Source organism: Hemicordylus capensis, chromosome 1 (assembly GCF_027244095.1).
Source record: "Hemicordylus capensis ecotype Gifberg chromosome 1, rHemCap1.1.pri, whole genome shotgun sequence".
Classification (NCBI taxonomy): domain Eukaryota; kingdom Metazoa; phylum Chordata; class Lepidosauria; order Squamata; family Cordylidae; genus Hemicordylus; species Hemicordylus capensis.
In genome coordinates, this window is record NC_069657.1 from 232,155,646 (window position 1) to 232,181,186 (window position 25,541).

Consider the following 25,541-nt stretch of genomic DNA (forward strand, 5'->3'; position numbering starts at 1 on the left):
GAAAGCAGCCCTGCATCTCCCTCATTTCTGTCAACTATTTAGCAACTGAGCTCAGCTAAAGTTTCCAAAAAAGTTAGAATAACTTCCTCTCTCCAAGTCTTCAATTTTTGCACAACCCTGTCCTTGAAATAAGATCCCTTCAAGAGACCTGGAAAACGTTTGCTCAGCAAAACCCTCCTGTTTTTCCAAAGGCTCTGTCTCAGGAATTTAAAGCACACTTTTACACACAGAGACACACACCACACAAGGAGGGGGGAAATTCCTTTCCCTCCCCTCCTTACAGAAAGAATGGAAGAAAGTCCTAGTTCTCCTGTTTCTCCTGTAGATAGCTTGGGGACCAGTGAAGAAGAGCTGGAGAAGCAGCCAAAGAGATTTGGAAGGAAAAGAAGATATAGTAAGAAATCCAGTGAAGATGGAAGCCCAAATCCAGGCAAAAGGGGAAAGAAGTCCAGCCCAGGTGCCCAGTCCTATGAGGAACTCCAAAGCCAACGGATTCTTGCTAATGTGCGAGAGAGGCAAAGGACTCAATCCCTCAATGAAGCATTTGCAGCCCTAAGGAAAATCATTCCAACACTGCCTTCCGACAAACTCAGCAAAATCCAGACTCTCAAACTGGCTGCCAGGTACATAGACTTCCTCTACCAAGTACTGCAGAGTGATGAGATGGACAACAAGATGACCAGCTGCAGCTATGTTGCTCACGAGAGGCTCAGTTATGCCTTTTCTGTGTGGAGGATGGAAGGAGCTTGGTCAATGTCTGCCTCGCACTAGCCAACATCAACCAACACAACAGCCAAAGTGGTAGGTAGCTCATTCTTTTTATTCTGGGCTCATTCTGTTCGCTTGTGTTGCACTTCATAATTTAGGATCTGTTGAGGAGGTGCAGGGATGACAAGTGCTTCTTGTGGCAAATGTAATGACATTGAATACAGAATGCTATAATTGAATATAATTGAAAAGAGACTCTCCACAATTGTTCAGCCTCAGTTTCTGTCTGTAAAATGGGGACAACACAGCTGTTATGCAGAGAAATGCTTAAAGAATTCTTGCTGTGATTCCCTGTGATCATGAAGCCTAGGACTTAGTTTCCCCCCCCCCCCCAAATCTTATTTCTGTGCAAGGCTCAACATTAAAAAGACCATAACTATCCTAGCCATTACTTACATTTAATCCTAATAGGAATCTCAAATCAAAGAGACAGAAAATTGCTTTCATTAATAATATCTCTTGGATGACTCTCAGGATTCATGTCCAGGCCTTGAAACATTAGATTCTGTATCTTACATGAGATAACAGATATTTGGCCACAGCAGATATAAATGTATAAACAGAGAGATGGAACGTGGCTGTCATTTAAGACTTGATCCTAGGAAGGGAAGAGCAAAATTGAGTGGCCCTTATTTGTAGGTCTGCATTTGTTACAATGGATTGTAAAAGAGAGGAGGGAAGCACAATGTGTACTGACAAATAAGGTCTGAAATAGCTGCTAGTAAGATTAGAGGAGGGTGGTGTGCTTTCAAGAGCCTGGGAATAGATGGAGAAAGCAGGCGTCGTTCTGCATTTTTACAGTGTTGTCCTTTTGGGGCGAGTGTGAGGGGCTGTTGCTTCTTTAAACAACCAACTCCATTCTGGTCTTACTGAGATTTTTGTAGGTTAAACAGATGTTCAGTATTTGTTTTCCTGGCCCCTGCCCCTCTCACATTGCTTATGAAAAGTAAACACAGAATAAGTCTTTTTGCCAGTTTCTGGTTTGGGTCACTTCCCTTGTCCACAAATTAATGTCATTTATATGTTAAATTTGAATTTTACTCTGCAACTAATTGCTTTAAATCAGCCTCATATTTTATTCAAATTTCTCAGTAAGGGTACAAGTCAAATAACTGAAAAAAATATGGAAATAAAATTATTCCTTTCTTCTTACAGTTAAAAAAAATGGGGACCTTGAATACTTTTTTAAAAAGAATGGAGCATAATTTGAATACATTTTAAACTGTGCATTATTCAGAATAACATCAGAAAAAACAGTACTTCTCTGCTGCCATGTAAATCATTGCAATTTTTCATGTGCAGTATTGTACATATATATAAAACATGTAGAGTCTTTCACATCTTATATACATCCACAGATAAACAAAAAGAAAGCAGTAATTAATGTTCTTAGAGCAAAAAAGTGTAGATTTTATGGAACATCTAAATAGATATTGTGTAGAGTGCAGCAGCAATATGAAAAGGTACATTTGTTATTCATACAAAAACCAAATCTTAGGTACTGTATAAACTATTGTGCTTCGCCACAATTTTCTTGGTAACGTAATAGGATTTACAGGTAAAGAACAGAATCCAGATGGCACTCTTTAATCTGTAATAAGGCAGTGTTATAGATGTAGCGGTTTCTGACATAACAGAAAAGGTACAAAAATGGAATTTTAAATCTTTTTAGAAAGATTAGAACGAGTATTTAAACATATCCTTTATTTATATTTGGAAGGGGGGAAGAATGTATGTCTTATTGTTCTTTCACTTTAGTAGAAGGGAATGCAAAATGTGATTAATTGAAACAGAGCATCCCTCCCAATGCTCTTGATCATTTACTTAATATAACAGTCTATATTTATTAATATGGATTATTTTTGGTGTGGGTTTGCTTTGGTACCAGTTGCAAAGGACCATGTAAGATATATTTTCAAATTATAACATTTATATTAAAAATCAATTGGCTTATCTTTTGTAAATATGACTTGTAAAGCCTAAATCAAGTATAGGAAGAGAGGAAAGTTCAGCTTTGTGGGAATCTTCTGCTGCCTTTCCCCAAAACAGATGTAAAATGTCCCAGACACTAAAGGTTTGGATTGTGCTTTTCGTATTCAGTCAGAGATACAATAAATACATCATGTCTGCCATTAACGAACACTCCTTTGACTGAGACACCCAGGCCTTATTCAAATCAAGTCTCACTAAATTCAGCAATGCTGGTCCAGAGCAAGCAAGCTGTGGATTGCAGCTGTCATTCATCATCTCCTCTATACCTTAGGTATGTCAATTTGAAAACAGGTCAGCAGTCATTAAAAACCAGGATGTGTATTTCATATTTTAAAGCTGGTTTTGGTTCACAAAACCGCAAACACTTTTCCTGAGTATAAAGATGCCCAAAGCAAACATTATTAAATAGAATTAGAATTAGAGACTGTAAAATAGTTGTATGGACCCTCCGTCAGTGTCACACCATATCTAAATATAAAGGTGAAAATCATTCCTTATCCAAACTGACATTTTAGAAGCACTTAAGCGCATATTGACATTGTAGCCTGTTTAATACTGAAATGCCCAATAAGATATGTTTCTGAATCCTGCCCAGAGTTGGAAGTGGCTCTTCTGCACACACACCCTCCCGCATTTAATAATTCATAACTTTATATTTTTTTTCCTTAAATTTTTGCATAATTGACCAAATGATCAGTTCATGGTAGCAGTCTTGCTCTGTGTTCAATAAAACTGCAGAACATCTCAAATAGGCATGTATTAGGGAAGTTTAGATTGGTAATTTTAGTATTGTGTTTTATAAGCCTTGGTATAACATCTAGGCAGCCTATTCCACAATTGGAAAAATGCAGTCTGAAGCATCCCCATTAGAAGTAGATGCACTAAAAACCAGCGGGGTATAGCTCTAAGATTTGTTTAGGGGCTGCTCCACATGTTCTTTTTCTGTAGAATGTGCAGTGCAACATGACCCCTAGGGTTTGGGTAACAGTCCCATTCTGGTTAATGATGACAATAAACTCTATATTTAGGTATGGTGTCACTTAAAGAAGTCCCATACCATTCTTTCACTGCCTCTTATTCTGCACCTATTTAATAATGTTTGCTTTTGGTATCTTTATGCTCAGGGAAAGTATTTGTGGTTTATGAACTAAAACCAATTTTAAAATATGAAAGATGAACATTTAAATGGGGAGAATCATTCAAATATAATGTATGTTTAAACAAATCCATGAACAGCTTATCTTCTTAAAACAATTCCATCTGCAAATTGGCACACACAAGCATCTTAGTTGTTGCTTTATATTTATAGACTTACCTTCTCTTGGAAGTTCAGTCATATTTCTGAAGCTTTGCACATGTTTTCCATTATGACAAGAATTTGGAGGTTAAGAATGCTTGGAGTGAATGTTTATTGGGGATCCATTCTGTGATATTACCCAGGGTGCAACAGCAGTGTTTTTAGCTTATTATTTTTATCATATGTTGTTGTTGTTTGTTGTTGTTATTAGTTATTTTTAATAATATTTTTAATTAGTTCCAAATTTTATGACAAATCAAGACACAAAGAAACTGCTACCTAATGGCGCAGCGGGGAAGTAACTTGCCTAGGGAGCAAGAGGTTGCTGGTTCGAATCTCTGCTGGTATGTTTCCCAGACTACAGGAAACACCTATATCAGGCAGCAGCGATACAGGAAGATGCTGAAAGGCATCATCTCGTACTGCATGGGAGATGGCAATGGTAAATCCCTCCTGTATCCCTCCCTCCAAAGAAAACCACAGGGCTCTGTGGTCGCCAGGAGTCGACACCGACTCGACGGCACAACTTTACCTTTACCAAGTTTCACATTCTGGGCATAAGGTGATGCTGCCTGAATTTGTACATAATATTGGAACATACATGCTTGCACTATTACTTTAGTTGGCATAATACTGCCAGAACTACTTGGGAACTAATTCTCACCACCTTGCTAGTATAAATGTAAAAAGATGCAGATAGATTTATAGTATATCTGAAGTTATACTACCACATTCTCCAGAGAAGTGGATTGTTCCTTTAGCTTGCTCACTTTCATGTTACTAATCTCTTTTTTGTAAAATCCTTTGTGTACCAGTTCAGTGGGTATCATTTATGTGCTGAAGATGTGCGTTTTGCAGTGATCTATAGGAGCTGCGATAGACAGTCTCTCTTTTTTCATGGAAGAGAGGAATTTCCAAAAGAAAACCTGCAATTCTAAAGCATTTGTTTCACCACCCCAGTAGAAGACAGAATCTAGGTAGGATCTGAAAGAATACCTGTGCAGACAGACACCCAGCAACAAAAACAAGCAGAATGTAATAAGTAGCAAAGCAATTGTCACTACAATTTGTCTCCTGAGGAAAAAATATACCTAAACAGATATAGGGACTGATCCAGTATTGGTTTCTCATTGAAAGAGGCTTTTATGTGCACATATGTCTTATGTTTGGAGAAACTTACCTCTCCAGAACAATGTTGTAGATAAAGGATGGCTGAGGCTTGTTTTCTTCAACAGCAAAAATATCTGGAGTTTTAATACAGACCTGTGAGAGCTGGGGAAAGAAAGTAGCTTCAAAACTGCCCAGCTGCTGAATTCTGCAACTTCATGAAGTTATCAAAAGTTTTCCTACATTCAATGCCTCATGCCATTATATAAATCATCAACCTCCAACTTCTCATGACATAAGAACAGATTTTATTATAACACATCTGGATACAGGGTAGTTAGACTATATACAATTTTACATTTTAAAAATATCCTTTCCCCACTCTCCATCACCCTAACCTTTTGTGCTCCTCGCTTCCCTTGTTACTATATAGTCAGAGGATCAACTATAGGATTCCAGCATTTTAAAGTAGCTTTAAAAACATTGTTATGCTGAAACACATAGGGAAATTCCACCCAGAGGCACTCTTACCCCTGGACTTTGGAGCCAAAGTCCAGGGCCTCCACAGCCCCTGGGGCCCCCCAAATCCTCTTTAGTCAAATCCTCTTTTGGGTGGTGTGGTTGCCCGGCAGAGCATGATGATGCTTAATTTGCGGGGGAGGGGGGCTTCCAAAGGCCTTTAGGTCCATGCTCCAAAATTACCTAGGTGCACATCTGATTCCACCTAAAAGTAAACACATTTAAATGGCAACATAAAGCACTTCCTAATGCTCTTCCATTAATATCATTGGCATATGGAGCTGCAATCCTATGTACATTTACTTTAGGGAGTCCAATTGAGCCTAGTGAGACTGACTTCCACGTAAATATGTAAAGGAATGTCTTACACAAGTGCCTAACTTTGAAGGAATTTTTTCCTTTTTTGCTCACTGTCGATGCCATTAAACTAGGACTACAGTAGAAAAAAAATTAAGAGGAAACATTTCATGCAATTACTTCATTTATATGACTGATTAACTATAAACTACTACTTTTCAGACTCTGTAATATCAATTAACTGTAGTGCAACTGTCTTTGTAGTGATGCAGCAGGCTATCTGCATAAAGTAATGTTGTGCTAAAGATGTCTCCTATTTCCATGCCTTACTATAATATTTTACAACTTTTAATCCTTTTAACATGCAAGGAACAAAAGCTTTTGTGCAATGAACTGAAAATCTGTATTCATTTATAAATAAAAAATAAAATAAATTTTGATCACTGTGCAATCTTTATAAGGGCAGGGTCTGCTTGGGAAAATGTGGGGCAAATTCTCTTACTTATTTCATTAAAAATCTTCTGGTATCTTGTTACATTTATCTGATCTTAAAATAATACATTCTTAGATTTATCTGTAGAATTCCTGCATTTCTTAATTTTTTAAAAATGGGGTTTAAGTTAAGCATTAACAAACATGAATATGCATTATATCATCCAAAAGCAGATGATGTAATACATTTCATATTTGTTAATGCCTCATATTACATACCATATCAAGAGAATATCTAGCTTTGTATAGAAATTGTGTGTGTATATTTTGTGAATTTTAGATATATATCCAAGCTCGGACTGGCCCACAGGGCAACAGGGCATATTCCCGGTGCGCCCCACCCGCAGGGCGCCCCTGTGCCCCGCCGTGCACAGCAGCAATGAATACTACCACCCTTAAGCACCAATTCTGCTCCAAACCCGGCGCCCTCCCCACATACATTCCACTGCCCTCTCAGTGCCCCCAGTCCGGCCCTGTATATATCTAAAATAATTACTATACAAAACTTGATATTCTCTATTTAAGAGAATATATATTGTCTTATTTCTTCAAATACTACCAGAAAGTTATTTTTTATCATCTAGCCAAAGTTAAACACTTTTAAGTCTCAATGGGAGAGATTTAAGCACATTCTTAATTTTGTTCTGTCAAAATTAATGAGGCTTATTAAACATGCTTAACTTTGGTTGAGTTGAGAATCACAAAAACTTGCTTACCACCGCTACCACCTCCACCCTGCAATTTATTCATTTAGCTTAAATATATATTAGTGAAGCAGATATATTAGCAAATTCCTAGTTTTTCCTAGGAAGGCCTAGACGATAATCACACATTTCTCAAGAGCTTTAACAGTTGTGATTTCTGAGTCATTAATTTATCTTTTTTGGAACCAAACCTAGTATTTGTTTGATACAAAACCAAAAGCTGTTTCATATATATCACATCATGGGTCTCCCTCTACTAGCCATGTTCTTCTGCTTTCATTCTTAGTCTCAATAGCTTCGCAATAGCTATAGATTCGCAGTAGCTAGCTCCAAAGCGGTACAGGTGAGCTCCTTCTCTGAGCGTGGAGATACAGGAGCTCCAATAAGCACATGCGCCCCAGCACCACCCACAGAGGTGTTTCCTTCATTCTGATGTGGGGAAAGAGAAGCTCTCTCTCGCATTCTTGTGTAGAATAGATCCTCAGCTGAAATACAGGAAGAGCCCTTGTGTTCATGACTTCTGCTTGCACATTTGTAAACTTATGCAGTCTGCTCTGTCTTTATGGAGCAATACAGTACTTTTCAATTCATAGAATTATGTATTTCAGCAAATGTCTTTGATTCCCACTGTACTAAAATAACAGTATTCAGCTCCTCAAGTAAATGCTAGCAGATCTGAGCACTAGATAAATCTAAACATGTTAGGATAGATTTATCCACTGAGGTAAACAACAGGAGGTCAAGATTGTGGTCCCGCTCCAAGTCCAAAAGGCATAAATAGGAGATTTGTAATTTGTAAATTATTTAAATCTCCACATTTGCTGAAGGGCAAGTCTGAGGGAACTCAATGGGATGCTTCAGATTCTTAGGATCACACAAGAAAGATTATTCACATCAGGCATAGAGCTGCCAACTTTTCAACATTTATAAACATTCCTTTATTACAATCACAGACCAGCACAGTTTACAAACAGAAGCCGAACAAAAAAACCTTCATAACCTACAAGTTTGTGATACAGAAGTTAAGCACATAATTAAAGATCAATTAACAATTATTCTTAATGAACTCCTGGTGGATTTTACTGGCTGTTAAACAAAACTTAGCCACATTATAAGATCTCAAGACATTCTGGTCAGTTAAAAGATAATCAAGACACATCTTGATGGCAGAGAATTCCACAAGTTGATTATGTGTTGTGTGAAAAAATACTTTCGTTTGCTGGTCCTAAATTTCCTGGCAATCAATTTCATGGGATGACCCCAGGTTTTGGTGATACGTGAGAGGGAGAAGAATTTCTCTCTGTCCACTTTCTCCACTCCATGCATGATTTTATAGACCTCTATCATGTCTCCCCGCAGTTGTCTTTTTTCTAAACTAAATAGCCTCATAAGAAATGTGTTCTAGGCCCCTGATCATCTTGGTTGCCCTCTTCTGCACCTTTTCCAGTTCTACAATGTCCTTTTTTAGATGTGGTGACCAGAATTGTACACAGTACTCCAGGTGTGGTCGTACCATAGTTTTGTATAAGGGCATTATGATATTAGCAGTTTTATTTTCAATCCCCTTCCTAATTATCCCTGGCATGAAATTGGCCTTTTTCACAGCTGCCACACATTGAGTCGACACTTTCAACGAGCTGTCCACCATGACCCCAAGATCCCTCTCTTGGTCAGTCACTGACAGCTCATATCCCATCAACGTATACTTGAAGTTGGGGGTTTTCGTCCCAATGTGCATCACTTTACACTTGCCAACACTGAACCGCATTCGCCATTTTGTCGTCCACTCCCCCAGTTTGGAGAGATCCTTTTGGAGCTCCTCAGAATCTGTTGTGGATATCACTACCCAAAAGAGTTTGGTATCATCTGCAAATGTGGCCACCTTACTGCTTACCCCTCCTTCTAGATCATTTATTAATAAATTAAAAAGCACCGGTCCCAGTACAGATCCCTGGGGACCCCACTTCTTACTTTCCTCCATTGTGAAAACTCTCCATTTATCCCTACCCTCTGTTTCCTGTTAGCAATCCACACACGTACTTGTCCCCTTATCTCATGACTGCTAAGTTTTCTCAGGAGTCTTTGATGAGGAACCTTGTCAAAAGCTTTTTGGAAGTCCAGGTATACAATGCCAACTGGATCATCCTTATCCATACAACTGTTGACACTCTCAAATAGGGTTGCGCGTTTTGTATTTTTTCTGTTTTGATTTGTACCAAATCTGAATCAACCCCATTTTGTATTTTGTCTGAAATTAAGCCTTCCGAATCACCCCAATTTTGTTTTGTTTCCGAATTAATCCAAATCTGAATCTGAATTAATTCAGATTTTAAAATGGGTCACATGGTCAAAAGAGTGGGTGGGGGTTATAGTGCTCAATGAGTGGAAGCTATCACAAACATTTCAAAGGAATTGGGCAAACTGCTGATTTTTGGTGAATGTATGAAGTTTGAGCGTCTTTCAGATTTTCCCCATAGGGTATGATGGAGGTTTCAGGAAAAGTATAGCTTCATGCGGGGCCAGGGGGAGGGGAGGGAAGGGGTAGCCCAGAGTGGAGTGTGGTTGGTGGTAGTGCCCAGTTGGTACAAGGAAGCTACCATAATTTTTTCAGAGGAATTTGGCAAAGGGCTGATTTTTAAAGAATTAATGAAGTTAATGAATTCATTAAAGAATTAATGAAGTTGGCACCCTCTGTGCACTACACCACCACTCGCTTCGGGCCATCCCAGTGCCCCCCAGGTGGAGTTATGGGGCTGCTGAAACCTCCATTATTCCTTATGGGGGGAAATCTTAAAGACATGTAAACCTTAAAAATTCCTAAGAAATCAGCCCTTTCCCCTATTCGGAATCTGGGTGCACCACCCTTGGGGCACTGCCACCCAACCCACTGTTTTGCCCCTGAAGCCCCACATAAACAAGTTGAAAGAGTGAAGAGAATGATGAACAACAACGACACTTAATTTTTTGGCACAGTTATTTGTGAATTTTTCAGCAGGTGGGAGCCTGTCCCTGTGGCACTAGCACAGCAGCACAACCCATTTGTGGATTCAAGCAATCTTTCAATAAAAACACTCCCTCCCCATGGAACAGTGACCCCAGGTCATTTGAGATAGCAAGACAGACCAATGAGCCAGCATGGTCTAGTGGTTAGAGTGCTGGATTAGGACCGGGGAGACCCGAGTTCAAATCCCCATTCAGCCATGATATTAGCTGGGCGACTCTGGACCAGTCACTTCTCTCAGCCTAACCTACTTCACAAGGTTGTTGTGAGGAGAAACCTAAGTACATTGCTCTGGGATCCTTAGAGGAAAAGCGAGATATAAAATGTAAATAAATAAAAATAAAATAAAACTGCCTTGGTACTATGGAACAGCTTCCAATGTTCATTTAATTGAAGGGAGTGAGCCATAGCCCAAACAAATCAGCCTACTATTCAGAATTGTTGAGATTTATCATCACTGCATTTAAGAAAGTGCAAAACCATGGATCATGGTTACAAGAAAGAGATAAGTAACTAAGATTCCTGAGGATGTCAATAGATTGACAGGGATATTCCCCATTCCCCTCCTTTTGTCTCCTGTAGTCCCATGTGGATGACTTGTCCCTGCAATGGCAAAGGTTGTGAACCCCTGGCTTAGACATCATGTCCCACCAAATTACATTGTGGCCTAAATTACATTAGACTGCTCAACTTGGGCAACAAAAATTACATTGGACTGCTCAACTTGGGCAAAACTTAGACACCACTATAACTCATAAAAATCAGAAGAAAAATAAAATAGCTCTTCAAAAGTGCCCTGAACAAGTCAAGAGATTCTTTCTAAACCTTTGGAAAGAAAAATCTGTGTAATTTCAGAACTTTCCTAACCAGCTTCTCGAAAAGCTTCTCCACACAATTTATACCATGGCTTTTAGCAAGAGCTTTGGGATTGCATTGAGCTCCCAAAGATATTTGGGTATTTCTGTCTCAAAATGCTGTCTTCCAAATCCCTTTGCAAGGTCAGTTTGCATTTCAATCACACTGAATACAACACATACTTAACTAAACCATTCATGCTCAACAGCTTTTTGCATATCTTATCTTCTGCTAATCACTCAGTGCCTCAGCTGGAGTGGAGAGAGTCAGAGAAGTCAATTTCAATTGCAATGCTTTTGCGAAGAACAAAGCATTCTGTCCGAAACACAGTCATTTCTATTTGTAAATAAAAATCTCTGTTTTTTAATTATTGATTTTGTTTTGGTTACAAAACCTCCAAAATTGCCATTTTCAGGCACAAAACGTTTGTACCCGAATCGAAATGCACAAGCCTACTCTCAAAGAACTCCAAAAGGTTCGTGAAGAAAGATTTACCTTTGTAGAAGCCATGCTGGTTCTCTCCCATCAGGGCCTGTTCTTCTATGTGCTTTACAATTTTATTCTTGAGGATGCTTTCCATCAATTTGCCTGGAACGGACATTAAGCTAACTGGACTGTAATTCCCCAGATCACCCCTGGATCCCTTTTTGAAAATTGGTATTACATTTGCTACTTTCCAGTCCTCAGGTACAGAGCCTGATTTGCAGAAATAAGTTATATATTTTAGCAAGGTGGTCAGCAATTTCACATTTGAGTTCTTTGAGGACTCTTGGATGGATTCTATCTGGCCCTGGTAATTTGCTAGTTTCAGTTTTTCAGGCAGTTCAGAACATCATATCTTGTCACTGCTATCTGACTCAGTTATTTAGCCTCCATCTTGGAAAAGCCTGTTTTAGGAGCAGGTATAGGCTCCGTATCCACTGCCATGAAGACAGACGCAAAGAACTCATTTATCTTCTCTGCAACCTCCATATCCTTCTTAATAATCCTTTTCACTCCCTCATTGTCCAATGCTCAAACCACCTCCCTGGCAGGTTTCCTGCACTTGATGTATTCAATGAATTTTTGTTATTCCCCTTGATGCTTTTTCTCAAACTCTCTTTTTGCCTTCCTTATTGGCACCTTGCATGTCTTTTGCCAGAGTTTGTGTTCCTTTCTGTTCTCCTCATTTGGGCATGCCTTCCAATTTCGGAAGGAAGTCTTCTTCCCTTTTATGGCTTCCTTGACTTTACCTGTTAGGCATGCTGGTATCCTCCTGGACTTAGTGTACCTTTCCTCCTTTTGGGTATACAATCTAACTGGGCTTCTAGTATTGTGGTTTTGAGTAAACTCCACGCATTCTGGAGCGAAGTGACTCTCCTGATTTTCCCTTTCAGCTTTCTTTTCACCATACTCCTCATTTTGGAGAGGTTTCCTTTTCTGAAATTCAAAATGTCTGTTAGACATCCTTGCTGATTCTCGCCCGACGAGTATGCTGGATTTGATCTCACTATGGTCACAGTTCCCTAAAGGGTCGATAACAATGACATCATGCACCAGGTCCTGGGTGCCACTCAGGATTAAGTCCAAGGTCACCTTCTCTCTGGTTGGTTCCAAGACCAGCTGTTCTAGGGCACAGTCATTCAGCATATCTAGAAATTTGACCTCTGTCATTACCTGACTGTGAATTTACCCAGTCTATGTTTGGGTAATTGAAGTCACCCATTATTACTACCCTGCCTCTCCTTGAAGCCTCCCTGATTCCCTGCTGCAACTCCCAGTCACTGTCAGTGTTTTGATCCGGAGGGTGATAGCACGTCCCCAGTAGAACATTTCCTTTCGGGCCTTGTATTGTCACCCACAGGGTTTCTGTGGAGGACTCCGGTCACCTAGGTTTTCTACCCTTCTTTATCCCTTCTTTAACATATACTGCTACTCCACCTCCAAGGTGCCCCTCCCTGTCCTTTCTATAGAGTTTATATCCAGGGATAACAGTGTCCAACTGGTTCACTCTGTTCCACCATGTTTCTGTTATGCCCACTATATCTATTTCTGCATTAGCAACCAAGCACTCCAGCTCACCCATTTTGGCTCAGAGGCACCCATATAGGCATATAAACAATATGCTGAACCTCTTCTCTGAGTTCTGCTATCTTTCTTTTGACTCTTTGACCAGCTGGCACAGTCTTCTGTCTGCTCTTCATGTGGTTCTGCTCTGTCGCCTTCTGTTTTATCTGAAGCCTCTGCACCTTCGCACTTTAAAGGATGGCATTTGCCGAACCAGCTCCTGTCAGCTATTCCCCAGGCATCATTTTTAAATCTGCAACCTTTTTGATTTTAAGCACCAGCAGTCTGGTTCCATCTTGGTTCAAGTGCAGCCCATCCCTTTTGTACAGGCCTTGCTTGACCCAAAATGTATCCCAGGCAAGTCACCATGCAGTCAACACACGGGTCACTAACTCTATACCTCTATGATTGAATCACCCACTATAAGGGGGCCCCTACCCCCGGAGGAGTATCCCCGGTGCAAAAGGATATGGGCTCATCATCCAAGGAAGGGGTCCCTTCTAAAGGAGCATTTCCCTTTTCCTCAGACTGATGTCCTCCTTCCCCAAGACCTTCATTCTCCCTGAGAGCAGTGAAGCTATCAGCCCTGGAGTGGGATGCCTCTACCACGTCCCTGAATGTCTTGTCCGCATGCCTCTCTGTCTCTCTGAACTTCTCCAGATCCACCACCTTGGTCTCAAGGGAACAAACTTGTTCCCTGAGAGCCAGGAGCTCCTTGCACTGAGCACACACCCATGAGTTCTGCCCATGGAGCAAATAGTCATACATGTGACACTGTGCAATACACTGGGAAGTGCTCCCTCTCCTGCTGGCCTTCTAGCTTCATAGTGGTTTTGTTGGCTTACAGTATTTAGGGATAGTTTATTAGAAGGATAGGTCTCTTCTGTAATAGTCAGCTATTTAACTGTCCAAACAACCTTTCTCAAGAATATGAGGAAGGTATTTGTACTTATGTTCTTTTCTCCACCAGGCTCCTTGTGATCACAGGGGCTTGTTCCAGGCTCCCTCGCACTCTTCCAGCTAAACTTCTGCAAAACTCCAACGTCCAGTTTGCTATCCCTGTCCGCTATGCTCTGTTCACTATGCTCTTGGGCCTTCACCTCTTATGTACAGAGTGAGCTCAAACGGAGACACAGAATGTGTCTCAAAGGAATGTGGGGCCTCCCCCAGTCCTAGCTGATTCCACTCCCTCCAGGCAGGGACAAACTAAAACACAGGAATTTGCTAGCCCTGGCAAATGCTACCCCTGGCAAATCACACACACACAGACTAGGACTTCTCTTCACTTAAAGAGAAACCAGCCCCTTAAAATTTCCCCCCCTCCTGTTAGTTTAAAGGGGGGGAAGGCTAGATGTTGTTGATTAGAAAAGCTTGCTCACCTCCTGAAGCTGCTCCTGCTCTTCCCAGAGTAGGCTTCAAACTCCCTCTCTCTCCCAGAGTAGTATTACTTCCTCTCTCTCCCTCTTCCTCTCCGAGTCATAATTCCCTCTCCATGTAGCTGATTCCCATCTCATCCAACTGACCTCCATGGGAACGACAGACTTGCTAGTTCAGTGTGATTTGGACTGAAGCATATGGTCATGACAGGCATTCACTTGTGTGATTGTTCTGTCTAGCTCTATTTTAAAACTGTCATGTAAAGGTAAACAATGTTTCTATCAAGGGTGGTTCTCCCATAAGGCAAGAGACAATCACCTAAAGCAGTGAATTTTTCAGATGTCATTGGGGTATGTAGAAGACCTCTGCTGCTGCCCTCCTCTCTCTACTTTTTTGCTGCCATTGGCATGGCCCTTTGCAGAGCACTCCCAAAAGAGACACCCTGAGACAGTTCTTTGAATATGGTACTTGTAACTTTTAATACTTATTGATATTGCTTTTAATGTGCTTTTAATTAAATTTTATTCCATTGTTTTAATGTTATGGGGTGAGCAATAAATAAAGTTGTTAATTATGTGTTCATGAGTGAAGAGCTCTGTGTGTAGATATGCCCTCATTAAAGGGCGATGGAGCACTCTGCATTTGGTGGTAAGAACAACCAGGCATTGCCAGCCCAAGACATTTTATCTGCATGATCATAGAGATGTCTTGTCTTCCAGCTCTAGAAAAATAGACAGGATTGGGGACAGAGGCATAGCTAGGGGAGAGTGGGCCTGTCTTCTTCCCTTTCCCCGGTGGCCACTTGGAGTGAGGGAGATAATGAAGAAAATAGTGAGGGATGGAGCTGGGGGGGGGCGGCGGCTCAGGAGCTGGGGGCCAGGTTCTTTGAACCCATCCAGTCAATTATAGCTGATTGAGGACCAGATTATATTAATCCCTGAATCATATGGACATATCCCTGAATCATATGGACAGGGTGAGAGATAGGGTGTTGCTTAAAAACAAATTATATATCCCGTTAAACTGTGTTACTTAGAAAATTTCCCCTCCCCTCAAACTATTTCCTGCTGTTCTGCTCATTATAGTTCTAATGGAGACTGTTTTTACTAGTTACTATTCAATACTAATTTTCTGTCTTTAGAAGCTGACAGTCCCATTCTTTTAGGAGTCAGAATTCCATCATTAACTTCTGAATCTAAGCCCTATCCTGAGATAGGGGTGACCCAGCAAATAATCCAAGATTGATCTGGATTACGCAGGCCACACAGAAGCTAATTGCGCAGGTGCGGCAGCCTCCAAAATGGCCACCACACCGGAGGGGGAAGGGCCAAAGAGGCGGCCGAACGGCCTGTATGGGCATGAAGGGAGTCCGGCAGAGGGAGGGGAAACCTCCACAGACACACACCCTGCCGCTGCCTCCAACAACTCCCCCAAAGGGGGTAAGTAAAAAATAATATTTTAATTTTTAAAAAAATGTCCATAACCCCCTGAACAGTCAGTGGGTGTTCGGTCCAGGGTCGAACCAAACAGGGGATGGTTTGGTTGGACCCCGAATGGTCAAAATGAACTGGTTCGATGTCGAACCTGTTTGCACAACCCTAGAAGGTACTCCAGGCCCCTGATCATCTTGATTGCCCTCTTCTGCACCTCTTCCAGTTGTTCAATGTCCTTCTTAAGATACAGTGACCAGAACTGCATGTGGTACTCTCAATGTGGCTGCAACATAGATTTGCATAATAGCATTTTTATTTTCAAGCCCCTTCCTAATAATCCCTAGCATGGAATTTGCCTTTTTCACAGCTGCCACACACTGAGTCAAGATTTTCAATGCGTGTTAGATGCAGTAATGGAGCATATAGACCAATATAGTAAGATCTCAGGTTATAAGATTAACAAAAGTAAAACACAGATTGTCACGTGGAACTTGTCAGCTATGGAATTACATTATTTGCAGGACAAGACCAGATTTCAGATAACAACAAAACCTATTAAATATCTGGGGGTTAATCTGAAAGGGAATAATAAAGACTTGTTTAAGAACAATTTAAGAACAAAATGAGTATGGAAACTCATTTTAGCAGATCTAGAGAGGTGGAAATAACTAAATCTTTCCTGGCTAGGAAAGATAGCATATGTTAAAATGAATATTTTACCAAGAATGAACTTTCAATTTCAAATGATTCCGATTAAGGTTGAAGATAAAACATTGAATATATGCCAGAGACATATAAATTCTTTTATTTGGGCTTACAAAATACTAAGAGTTAAATTTAAGATCATGCAAGATGCAAAAGAATTGGTTTGTTTGGATTGGCTGTTCCTAACTTGAAACTATATTACCATGCTAGCTGTTTGACATGGATCTCGGACTGGATCAGAGTATCATATGGCTCGTTCATGGATATGGAGGGATCAGACTGGTTGGTAGGGTTACATAAATTCATATGGACTAATATAAAAAGAAATAGCCCAGAAATAAAATCCCATACAATCAGAAACAGCTTAGTAAGTGTTTGGGACAAGTATAAGAAAAGGATTAGCCTGGATTTATTGCCTTTAGCATCTATTTTGAATTTTTTTTTTCTATGAAGAAGAAAAACCTAATAAGTGTGACCTTTGAAGAGAGAAGGCATATAGTTTGCAAAATTTAACTACCGGAAAAGTAAAACCTAAATCTATTCAAACTCTTATGTGAAAGTGGTCTGAGGAACCCCCATGGTTTCAACATTTACAAATCGGTTTGATAGTGCAGAAAGAAATACCCCCCCCCCAAAAAAAGGTGGAAAGCTGAGAGTTAACTGAATTTGAAACATTAGTAACCAAAAACATTGATCATTTACTGGGATTGATATACAAGTTGCTGTTGAAATATGATACGGAAACAGAACAGATTAAAGACTGTATGATCAAGAGGATGCGAAACCTAAATAGAACAACTGATATCCAAAAATGGAAACATCAATGGAAGGTGAATATTAAATTTACAGCAAATAGCATACTAAGAGAAAACTGGTATAAAATGTATTTTCATTGGTATGTTACCCCTATGACCATTAGTAAGATGGACAGTAATTACCCAAGAGATCAGTGGAAATGGAAACATCATGCGGGAACATTCAATCACATGTGGTAGATTTGCAGCAAAGCACAACAAATCTGGAAAAAAATTCACTTTAAGATGCAGCAAATTTTAAATACAAATCTCCCTTACTTACCAGAGCTCTTTCTTTTAAATGTGACTAAACCCAGCATACACACCAAATATATGGAGTTATCTCTATATATGATTACCTCTGCTAGGATTCTTTATTCTGCCAAATGGCGATCACAGACAACCCCAACTGTGGATGAATGGTTATTAAAACTATGGGAATATACTTCGATGGCTAAGGATAGGGCCTATTTGCGGAATAACTTGGATGAAACATTTGCGTTAACTTGGGAACCTTTTATAAATTTTAATATAGTGCAAGGTCACCACCCACACCCAAGATTTGGCTTTTTTAAATACTGAGAGCTGGTTTGTGTATTATTCATATTTTCTACTTTTCTGCAATTCTTGTTATGGGGTAAAGGCTGGCAGAGGGTGGAGGTAACATTCCAGATTGTTATTTGTAATACTACATATATAATTACTGCAAGTTGGAAGTTCAAGAGATGATAATGTAATCATGTTTCTTTTCTTTTTCTTATTCTCTATAAATAATTTTTTTAAGACTTTCAATGAGCTGTTCAGCACAACCCCAAGATCTCTCTCCTGGTCAGTAAATGACAACTCAGACCCTATCAATGTATATGAAGTTGGGGTTTTTTGCCCCAATAAGCATCACTTTACGCTAGCCAAAACTGAACCGCATTTGTCATTTGTCGCCCACTCACCCAGTTAGGAGAGATCTTTTTGGAGCTCCTCACAATCTGTTGTGGATTTCACTACACTAAATATTTTACTTCAAATTTTGCCACTTCACTCTTAACCCAACTTCTTGATAATTTATGAACAAGTTAAAGAGCACTGGTCCCAGTACAGATCCCTGGGGGGGCCCACTTCTTACTTCGCTCCATTGTGAAAACTGTCAGTTTATTCCTACCTTCTGTTTCCTGTCCTTCAACCAGCTATCAATCCACACATGAACCTGTCCCCTTATCCCATGATTGCTAAGTTTACTCAAGAGCCTTTGGTGGGGAACTTTGTCAAAAGCTTTTTGGAAGTCCGAAAATAATGTCAGCCGGATCACCTTTATCCACATCACTGTTGACACTCTCAAAGAACTACAAAAGGTTAGTGAGGCATAACTTGCCCTTTCAGAAATCCTGCTGTTTATCCTTCAGCAAGGCCCATTCTTCTATATGTTTAACAATTTTGTCCTAAGTATGCTTTCCATCAATTTACCTGGCACTGAAGTTATGCTAACCGGCCTGAAATTGCCCAAATCCCCCCTGGATCCCTTTTTGAAAATCAGTTACATTGCCGACTTTCCAGTCCTCTGGCACAGAGCCTGATTGTGGGGACAAGTTACATATTTTTGCTAGGAGATCAACAATTTCACATTTGAGCTCCTTCAGAACTCTTGGGTGGCCCAAGAGTTAATTTTTTAATTTTTAGTTTTGTTAATTTGTTAATTTTTAGTTTTTCAAGAGAGTTTAGAACATCCTCTCATCACCTCAAATTGGCCCAATTCTTCAGCCTGCAAGCAGGGCTGGACTAGGGGCACTGAGAAGGCAGTGGGATGTATGTGGGGAGGGCGAGAAGCTCAGTTCCAGGAGGGTATATGGACAGTATTCTCCGCCGTGAAGATAGATTCAAATAACTCATTCAACTTCTCTGCAATCCTTTTATCTTCCTTAATAATCCCTTTCACACCTGCATGATCTAGGGGTCCAACTTCCTTCCTGGCAGGTTTTCTGCTTCTGAAATATTTACAGAAGTTGTTGTTATTCCCCTTGACACTTTTAGCAATCTGCTCCTCAAGCTCTCTTTTTGCGTCCCTTATTGTCTCCTTGCCAGAGTTTATGTTCCTTTCTGTTCTCTTCATTTGGGCAGCACTTCCATTTTCTGAAGTAAACATTCTTCCCTTTTATAACTTCCTTGACTCTACTTGTTAGCCATGCTGGCATCCTCCTGAACTTGATGCTACCTTGGTGGTGCAAACAGCAAACACAGCTGGAACTGGGAGGGGGTGCAGCCTCAGAGGATCTGCTGCCTGCTGTAGAAGAGCCTGTTTGCCTCCACTTATATTCTTCTTCTTCTTCAAAAAAGCAAATATTACAAATTTGTGTACTTCAGATTTAACTTAAGGCTGATTCACATATTCCCTGCTCACAAGCAGCCACAGTCCCTCGTCAAATATGCATATCCTAGTGGTAGCATGGAGGAAATTATGTGGTTATTGCCACAATCACAATAGCTGGGGAAAGTGCAGCAACAATTGTGAAAATGGCAACTGGCTGTTGCTGTGTACAAACCCAATCACACTAATGCTCCCCTCATTGTGGCTGCTTGCCTGTGGGGGAATCTGATGATGTGATCTGCTCCATAGAAATCTACTAATGATCCAACTTATTGTGATGGATAGTTGTTCTTGCTCTAAAGACATTCCTGGACAGGTACTGCAGAACAAAGTTTTTGATTCCCATACTCGAGCCATTTCCATCCCAAATATACATACAAGAATCTAAAGGTACTGTAGAACTGTTGGTTTAGGATTTAAGACTGTTCTCAAAGCAGTGACCTCCACCGTAAAAAAGCAAACATGAAAGGGAAAATAAGCAAACAGACACATTAAAACAGATAAGAGAGGCAATGCAGACCATAAATTGTGTTGCTCACTGGGAACTGATCCAATCTGAACCAACTGACATGAGCATTAAGTCTCAAAACAAACTGAACAATAACACAGAGGAAAGACTTTGTAATGGGGTATTTTCCTAACTCTCAGATTTCTATATCAGTCTCATAACTGCCTTCAGCCACATAATTAGTAGGTAATGAAACAAAAACCATTGTTTTAACTTCTATAGTTTTCAAGAAGATATACTTTAAAGATAGCCTAGCAACAGTGGAGACTGAAAACGAATCTCCATTGGCTGATGACATCACTTTTCTGTTCTGCTCTGGGACAGTATCTCTATACTGCAGCTTATTCTGCTGGGTTTTCTCTGCCTTCTTTGATGCCAACTTACAGGCCCTAAAATTATTAACTTGAGAAACCTCATGGCGGGGAGGGGGATTCATCCAACCTTGCTATCGAGTAAAGAGGAGGTTGCAGTTCTGATTTGGATGGGATACTGCTTGCGTGGGGAGACTGAGGGACTTTTCTCTTTCTCTGATACTACAGGGGTTTGGTGTGTGAGCTGGCAGCAGCTTTGATTTGGGGGGATACTGGAGAGGAGTTTAGGAACTCTTTCCCTACCACCATCTCTAGTGATCCTGGGGGTGGAGTGTGGGTGGAAAAGAAGGCAAACTACAGACAGCATCTGTGCAAGGGGGTATTTGCTTAGTTACACTGAAAGACCAAGTAAACTGTTTCCTGAGTCTCTCCCATGTTCCTAAAGGGAAAATACTCTGAGTTGGAACGGCCAAGAAGATGAAGATAGGAGCAAACTCCAATAGGTCTAAGAAGACCTTTGTGCTCTCTTGCTACCTCTTGCAAAGAATAACTTTTAGAAATTAATTACAACAAAACTAAGATCCTAGTGTTTGCGAAGAGACCAAAGATTTGGAAGTGGTCACTAAATAGGCACAGGTTAGAACAAATTAAGTATTGGAAATACCTCATGGCGTAGTGGTTAGAGTGCTGAACTAGGACCGGGGAGACCCAAGTTCAAATCTCCATTCAGCCATGAGACTAGCTGGGTGACTCTGGGCCAGTCACTTCTCTCTCAGCCTAGCCTACTTCACAGGGTTGTTGTGAAAGAGAAACTTAAGTATGTAGTACACCTCTCTGGGCTCCTTGGAGAAAGAGCGGGACATAAATGTAATAATAATAATATTCCAGTCTTCAGGCAGAAGGGGTGCACACAGAGAATATTTGAGACACACAAGAGTGCACAAGCAATTCAATCTTTCCATCGCTCCAGGGGTGCTCAGTTTATCCCCTCCCCTGGCAATAAAATTCTTTTCGGCTAAAGTATGAACACAGTTCCTATATGGAGCTCAACTTGGCATGTACTCTAACTTCTGTAAGGTGGAAGCTATGCAATCTAAGTTTCTAAGGAACATTTTCAGGTTCCTTGGTATGTGCCCAGTGCTGCCCTTTGTCTGGAAGCAGGGCTGCTTAAACTAGAGGCCAGAGCATGGACTAATATCTTTGAATTCTGGCTGAAGCTGGTTTTCCACTCTAGCTCCACTTGTGCTAAAGGATATCTATCACTCCAGGTGGAAAAGAGAGCTGGAGGAAAGGCTACATCATTATGGTTTCTCCCCTTTTGCACTGATAACTCTGAGGTATGATAATGTCAGGGTCAAACTCAGACAAAGAATATATGATATGGAGTGTCAAATTGATCAGGGCTCTATTCCTGTTGGTGTCCATTTGGGCAACCAAGCTCTGAGTTTCAACCCTGCCAGATACCTAAACCAGGTAACCGTGCCAAAATAACGCAGAGCTTTGACACAGGCATGATGCAATGCCTTGTTGCATCCTGGAAGGGAGATTTCAAAAAATCCCTTACAAAGAATGTACTTGTCTCTACAAACCAGGAAATATGGAAACAATGGCTCATGTGCTCCTTTATTGTCAATTTTACCGAGATATATGACATACACATATAACCCCCTTTATTAGCTGCTATTCAGGTTGTAGAGATTCTTTTTATCTTGACTATCTTTTAACTGACCAGAATGACTTGAGATCTTAAAATGTGGCTAAGTTCTGTTTAATAGCCAGTAAAATTTGATTACACCCATGAGCAGCATGAGGGAAGCAGCTCCTACCCTCTGCTCTTGGGTTTTCTTTTGTCACAGGTTCACATTGCATGCCTCCATGTTTTCATTCTAGTCAATGGGGAGGGAGGGAGGGAGAACGCACTCTTTGGGTAGGAATACAATGTTGCTTTCAAAACCTCATGTCCTAGATTTGGAGTATTTGTATACACTAAATGATTTCTTCCCTTTTCCCTAACACATGCGTGGTGTTTTAACCAGTGAAAACTTTAGTCAAGCTGACTAATATTGTTCAAAAAAATCAAATTGATCAAACACAGAAGTTTTACTTTTGTAACTAGAACTTAAAGAATTTGCTTCCTGCAGCTAGGCAAGCCTGCTCAATTTGCATTTCTAAAGTACTATATCTGCATTCCTAAAGAGTGTTTCCCTCTTATCATGTTAATGATTCTAAGTCAGTGCCTCTCCCTATTTGCTCTGGCGTTTTCAGAAAAACTCCTTAAAACCAGCATTTTAAAAACCCAGAAATACATCGAGATAAGCTAGAATTCGGAAGACAAAGCCCGATGTATGTGTGGAGTGTTTCCAAGGATCTCGATGGACTTTGGGGTAAGTTTGGCCGGTGTGTGAATGCATACATTCTCTTCCAAAGGAGATTCACGGTAACAGCCCTGTGTGGAAATGCTCCAGGAGTTCATTAAGAATCATTGTTAACTGATCTTTATGCTTAACTATATGCTTAACTACTGTCTCATAACCCTGTAGATTATGTAGGGGTTTTTTTTTGTTGGGCTTCTGTTTGTAAACTGTGCTGGTCTGTAACTGTAATAATGGAATTGATTGATTCATCAAGACCAAATCATAAGGACTTGAAAAGCATATAGTTCATCAACATCTGGTGAGGTGGGATACCAATCTATTCTAATATTTACTGAATACACCTCTGATAAGCAAGTGTGCTCCTAAGAAAGCAAGCTTGAGAGCTGGTTTGTTTCCAGTTTGTTCCATTGCTACGAGCCATAGCAAGCTCAGCAGCAAGGCTTTACTCTGCACATAAAGATCTTACTATAAGGTCTTGGGTTCATTCCTTTGTATCTCTAAGAGTTCCAAGTGACAGAGCTCAGAAAGACCCCTACCTCAGTCCTGGATGCTGTGGTCAGAATGGACAGTGCTGGACAAGATAGATCAATTTGGTTTAAGGCAGAGCCTTAAGGGTAGACAAAAGATTATGGTTTCCATTTTTTTACAGCGCCTAGTGCATATTAGGCTTTTATAAATAGGAAATGATTATGATAACCAGTGAACACCAAAGGCCTTAATAATAACAGTAAGAAGGGAGAAAAAATAATACCTGCCAACTGGCACAATGTCTAAAAGGCTTTGCTACTTTTGCACAGTGATTGAGTACAGTTCCTATGGCCAGTCAGTGCAAAGCAGTTATTCATTAGCAATGCTCAGCCAGCATGGTAGTATGCAGTTAAAGATTAGTCTCAGCTTTGAAGGAGATGCAGGGCTGTAACAGAGTAAAAAAGAAAGGAAAGATTGTTCCATCAAGTCAGTGTCAACTCCTGGCAACCACAGAGCCATGTGGTTTTCTTGGTAGAATACAGGAGTGTTTTACCATTGCTTTCTCCCATGCAGAATGAGATGATGCCTTTCAGCATCTTCCTATACCGCTGCTGCCCGATATAGGAGTTTCCCACACCAGCGGGGATTCAAACCAGCAGCCTCCTGCTCTCTACTCATGTAAAATGGCATGTACTTGGATGGCACTGTATTAACAACAGGGATGGCAGCGTCTCTCTGTGTTGAGCAAATCAGGTCTTGCAAGTCTTTGTTCCCTTTACATTTTGAGGGAGATATCCAAAAGGTAATTGGTCTGAATAGAGGGATGTGCTTTCTCATCTTATTAAAAGTTGGAAGGGCCCTGAATGGTACGATATCACTGCCCCATCCCTTCTTTTCAAAAATCAAACACTTAAAATTAACATCTTAAAGAATATTTGAATTCATTTGCTATTTTGTCAGCTGTGTGACCGTGGGGCAGGAATTTCTAAAGGTCCTGTGTGTGCTATTAACTGAAATTTAACTGTTCTTGGAAAGGATGTAGTCATCTTTGATCTGCTGGGATGTGTAGGATGTCAGGATATTTGTCGTGTGTGTGTGTGTGTGTGTGTGTGTGTGTGTGTTTGTGTGTGTGTGTGTGTGTGTGTGCAAAGAGAAAAATAGCTGTCATTTAAATGCAAATGAAAGTTTGGATTCACAATTCTGTCTGTCTTTTTTGCTTATTATTATGCTATAGAGTGCCATGTGTGGTAACAGCTTATAAACACCTAAGACAAGGTTTCTTTTTCTTCTGAGGTTTTCTGATTTAGGTACAAATGCTTTAAACAAGTCATTTCACTCAGAAAGTATACAATTGGGTATAGTATCCATCTAGGCCTGTGTGCCTTAGGGAACATATCCTCCCATACATATTTCCTCAGAGCACACCGATCAGGAGGACAAGGTGTACTCTGCATTCCTTCTTACTTATACTGACATAAGAACTGTGCTCTGCAAACCATCTTGTACTGAGATATAAGATTGGGGAGCAAGATCTTCTCAGCCCATTGCGGCTGGCCCAGGGGCATAGCCACTATTGTGTGAATGGGTTCAAAGAACCTGGGCCGCCAATGGTAGGGGTCACTGAAGGGGGCATGGCTCAGGCTCCAGAAGAGCCCCGAGCGAACTCCCCCCGCCCACAGCTGGAATACTAAGAACCCCGAGCAAGCTATTCCCCATCCTTTTCAGGCAGCATTTGCTACCTGAAGGCATCTATTTCCCTCTCTCTCCCTCCAGAGAGGGAGAGAAAGGGAGAATAGGTGCTTTCAGGTAGCAAGTGCTGCCTGAAATGACATGGAAGCGCTCACTCAGGTTCTTCGGAGTTCGAGGCCACGCCCCCTTTGCACCTGATGCTCCTTGAGGCCATGCCCTCTTTGCACCTGCCGTTGTGTGAATTAGATGAGGGAACAAGATCTGTTAACTCAGTAAGGTGGGGGAGAAAGACAGAGGGGAAGAGCAAGTGGAGTAGAGAGAGAAAGAAGGGAGGGGAAGAGAGAAAGAAGGAAGGGCAAGGGATGGGCCCAAGCCTGTCAGCAGCCTGAGGGGAACGAGAGGTCATGGTGGCACCTATTGGCAGCAAGGAAGTGCCCAGTCAACCAC

At 40.8% G+C, this 25,541-nt stretch overlaps 1 protein-coding gene across 6 annotated transcripts in view; it reads left to right on the forward strand.

Moving 5' to 3' along the window:
* The first annotated feature begins 288 nt into the window (after nucleotides 1-288).
* TWIST2 (twist family bHLH transcription factor 2) overlaps nucleotides 289-25,541 on the forward strand; it is a 37,711-nt gene continuing 12,458 nt past the window's right edge. For 2 of the 6 annotated variants that reach the window (XR_008310168.1, XR_008310157.1), the window contains exons 1-2: nucleotides 289-801; nucleotides 22,828-22,946. Coding sequence is in view for 4 of the 6 variants with exons in the window: in XM_053263883.1 (XP_053119858.1) it covers nucleotides 289-771 (483 nt within the window). In the remaining 2 variants the exon portion in view is untranslated. The other 4 variants (XM_053263883.1, XM_053263730.1, XM_053263812.1 and 1 more) reach the window with 4 other exon arrangements.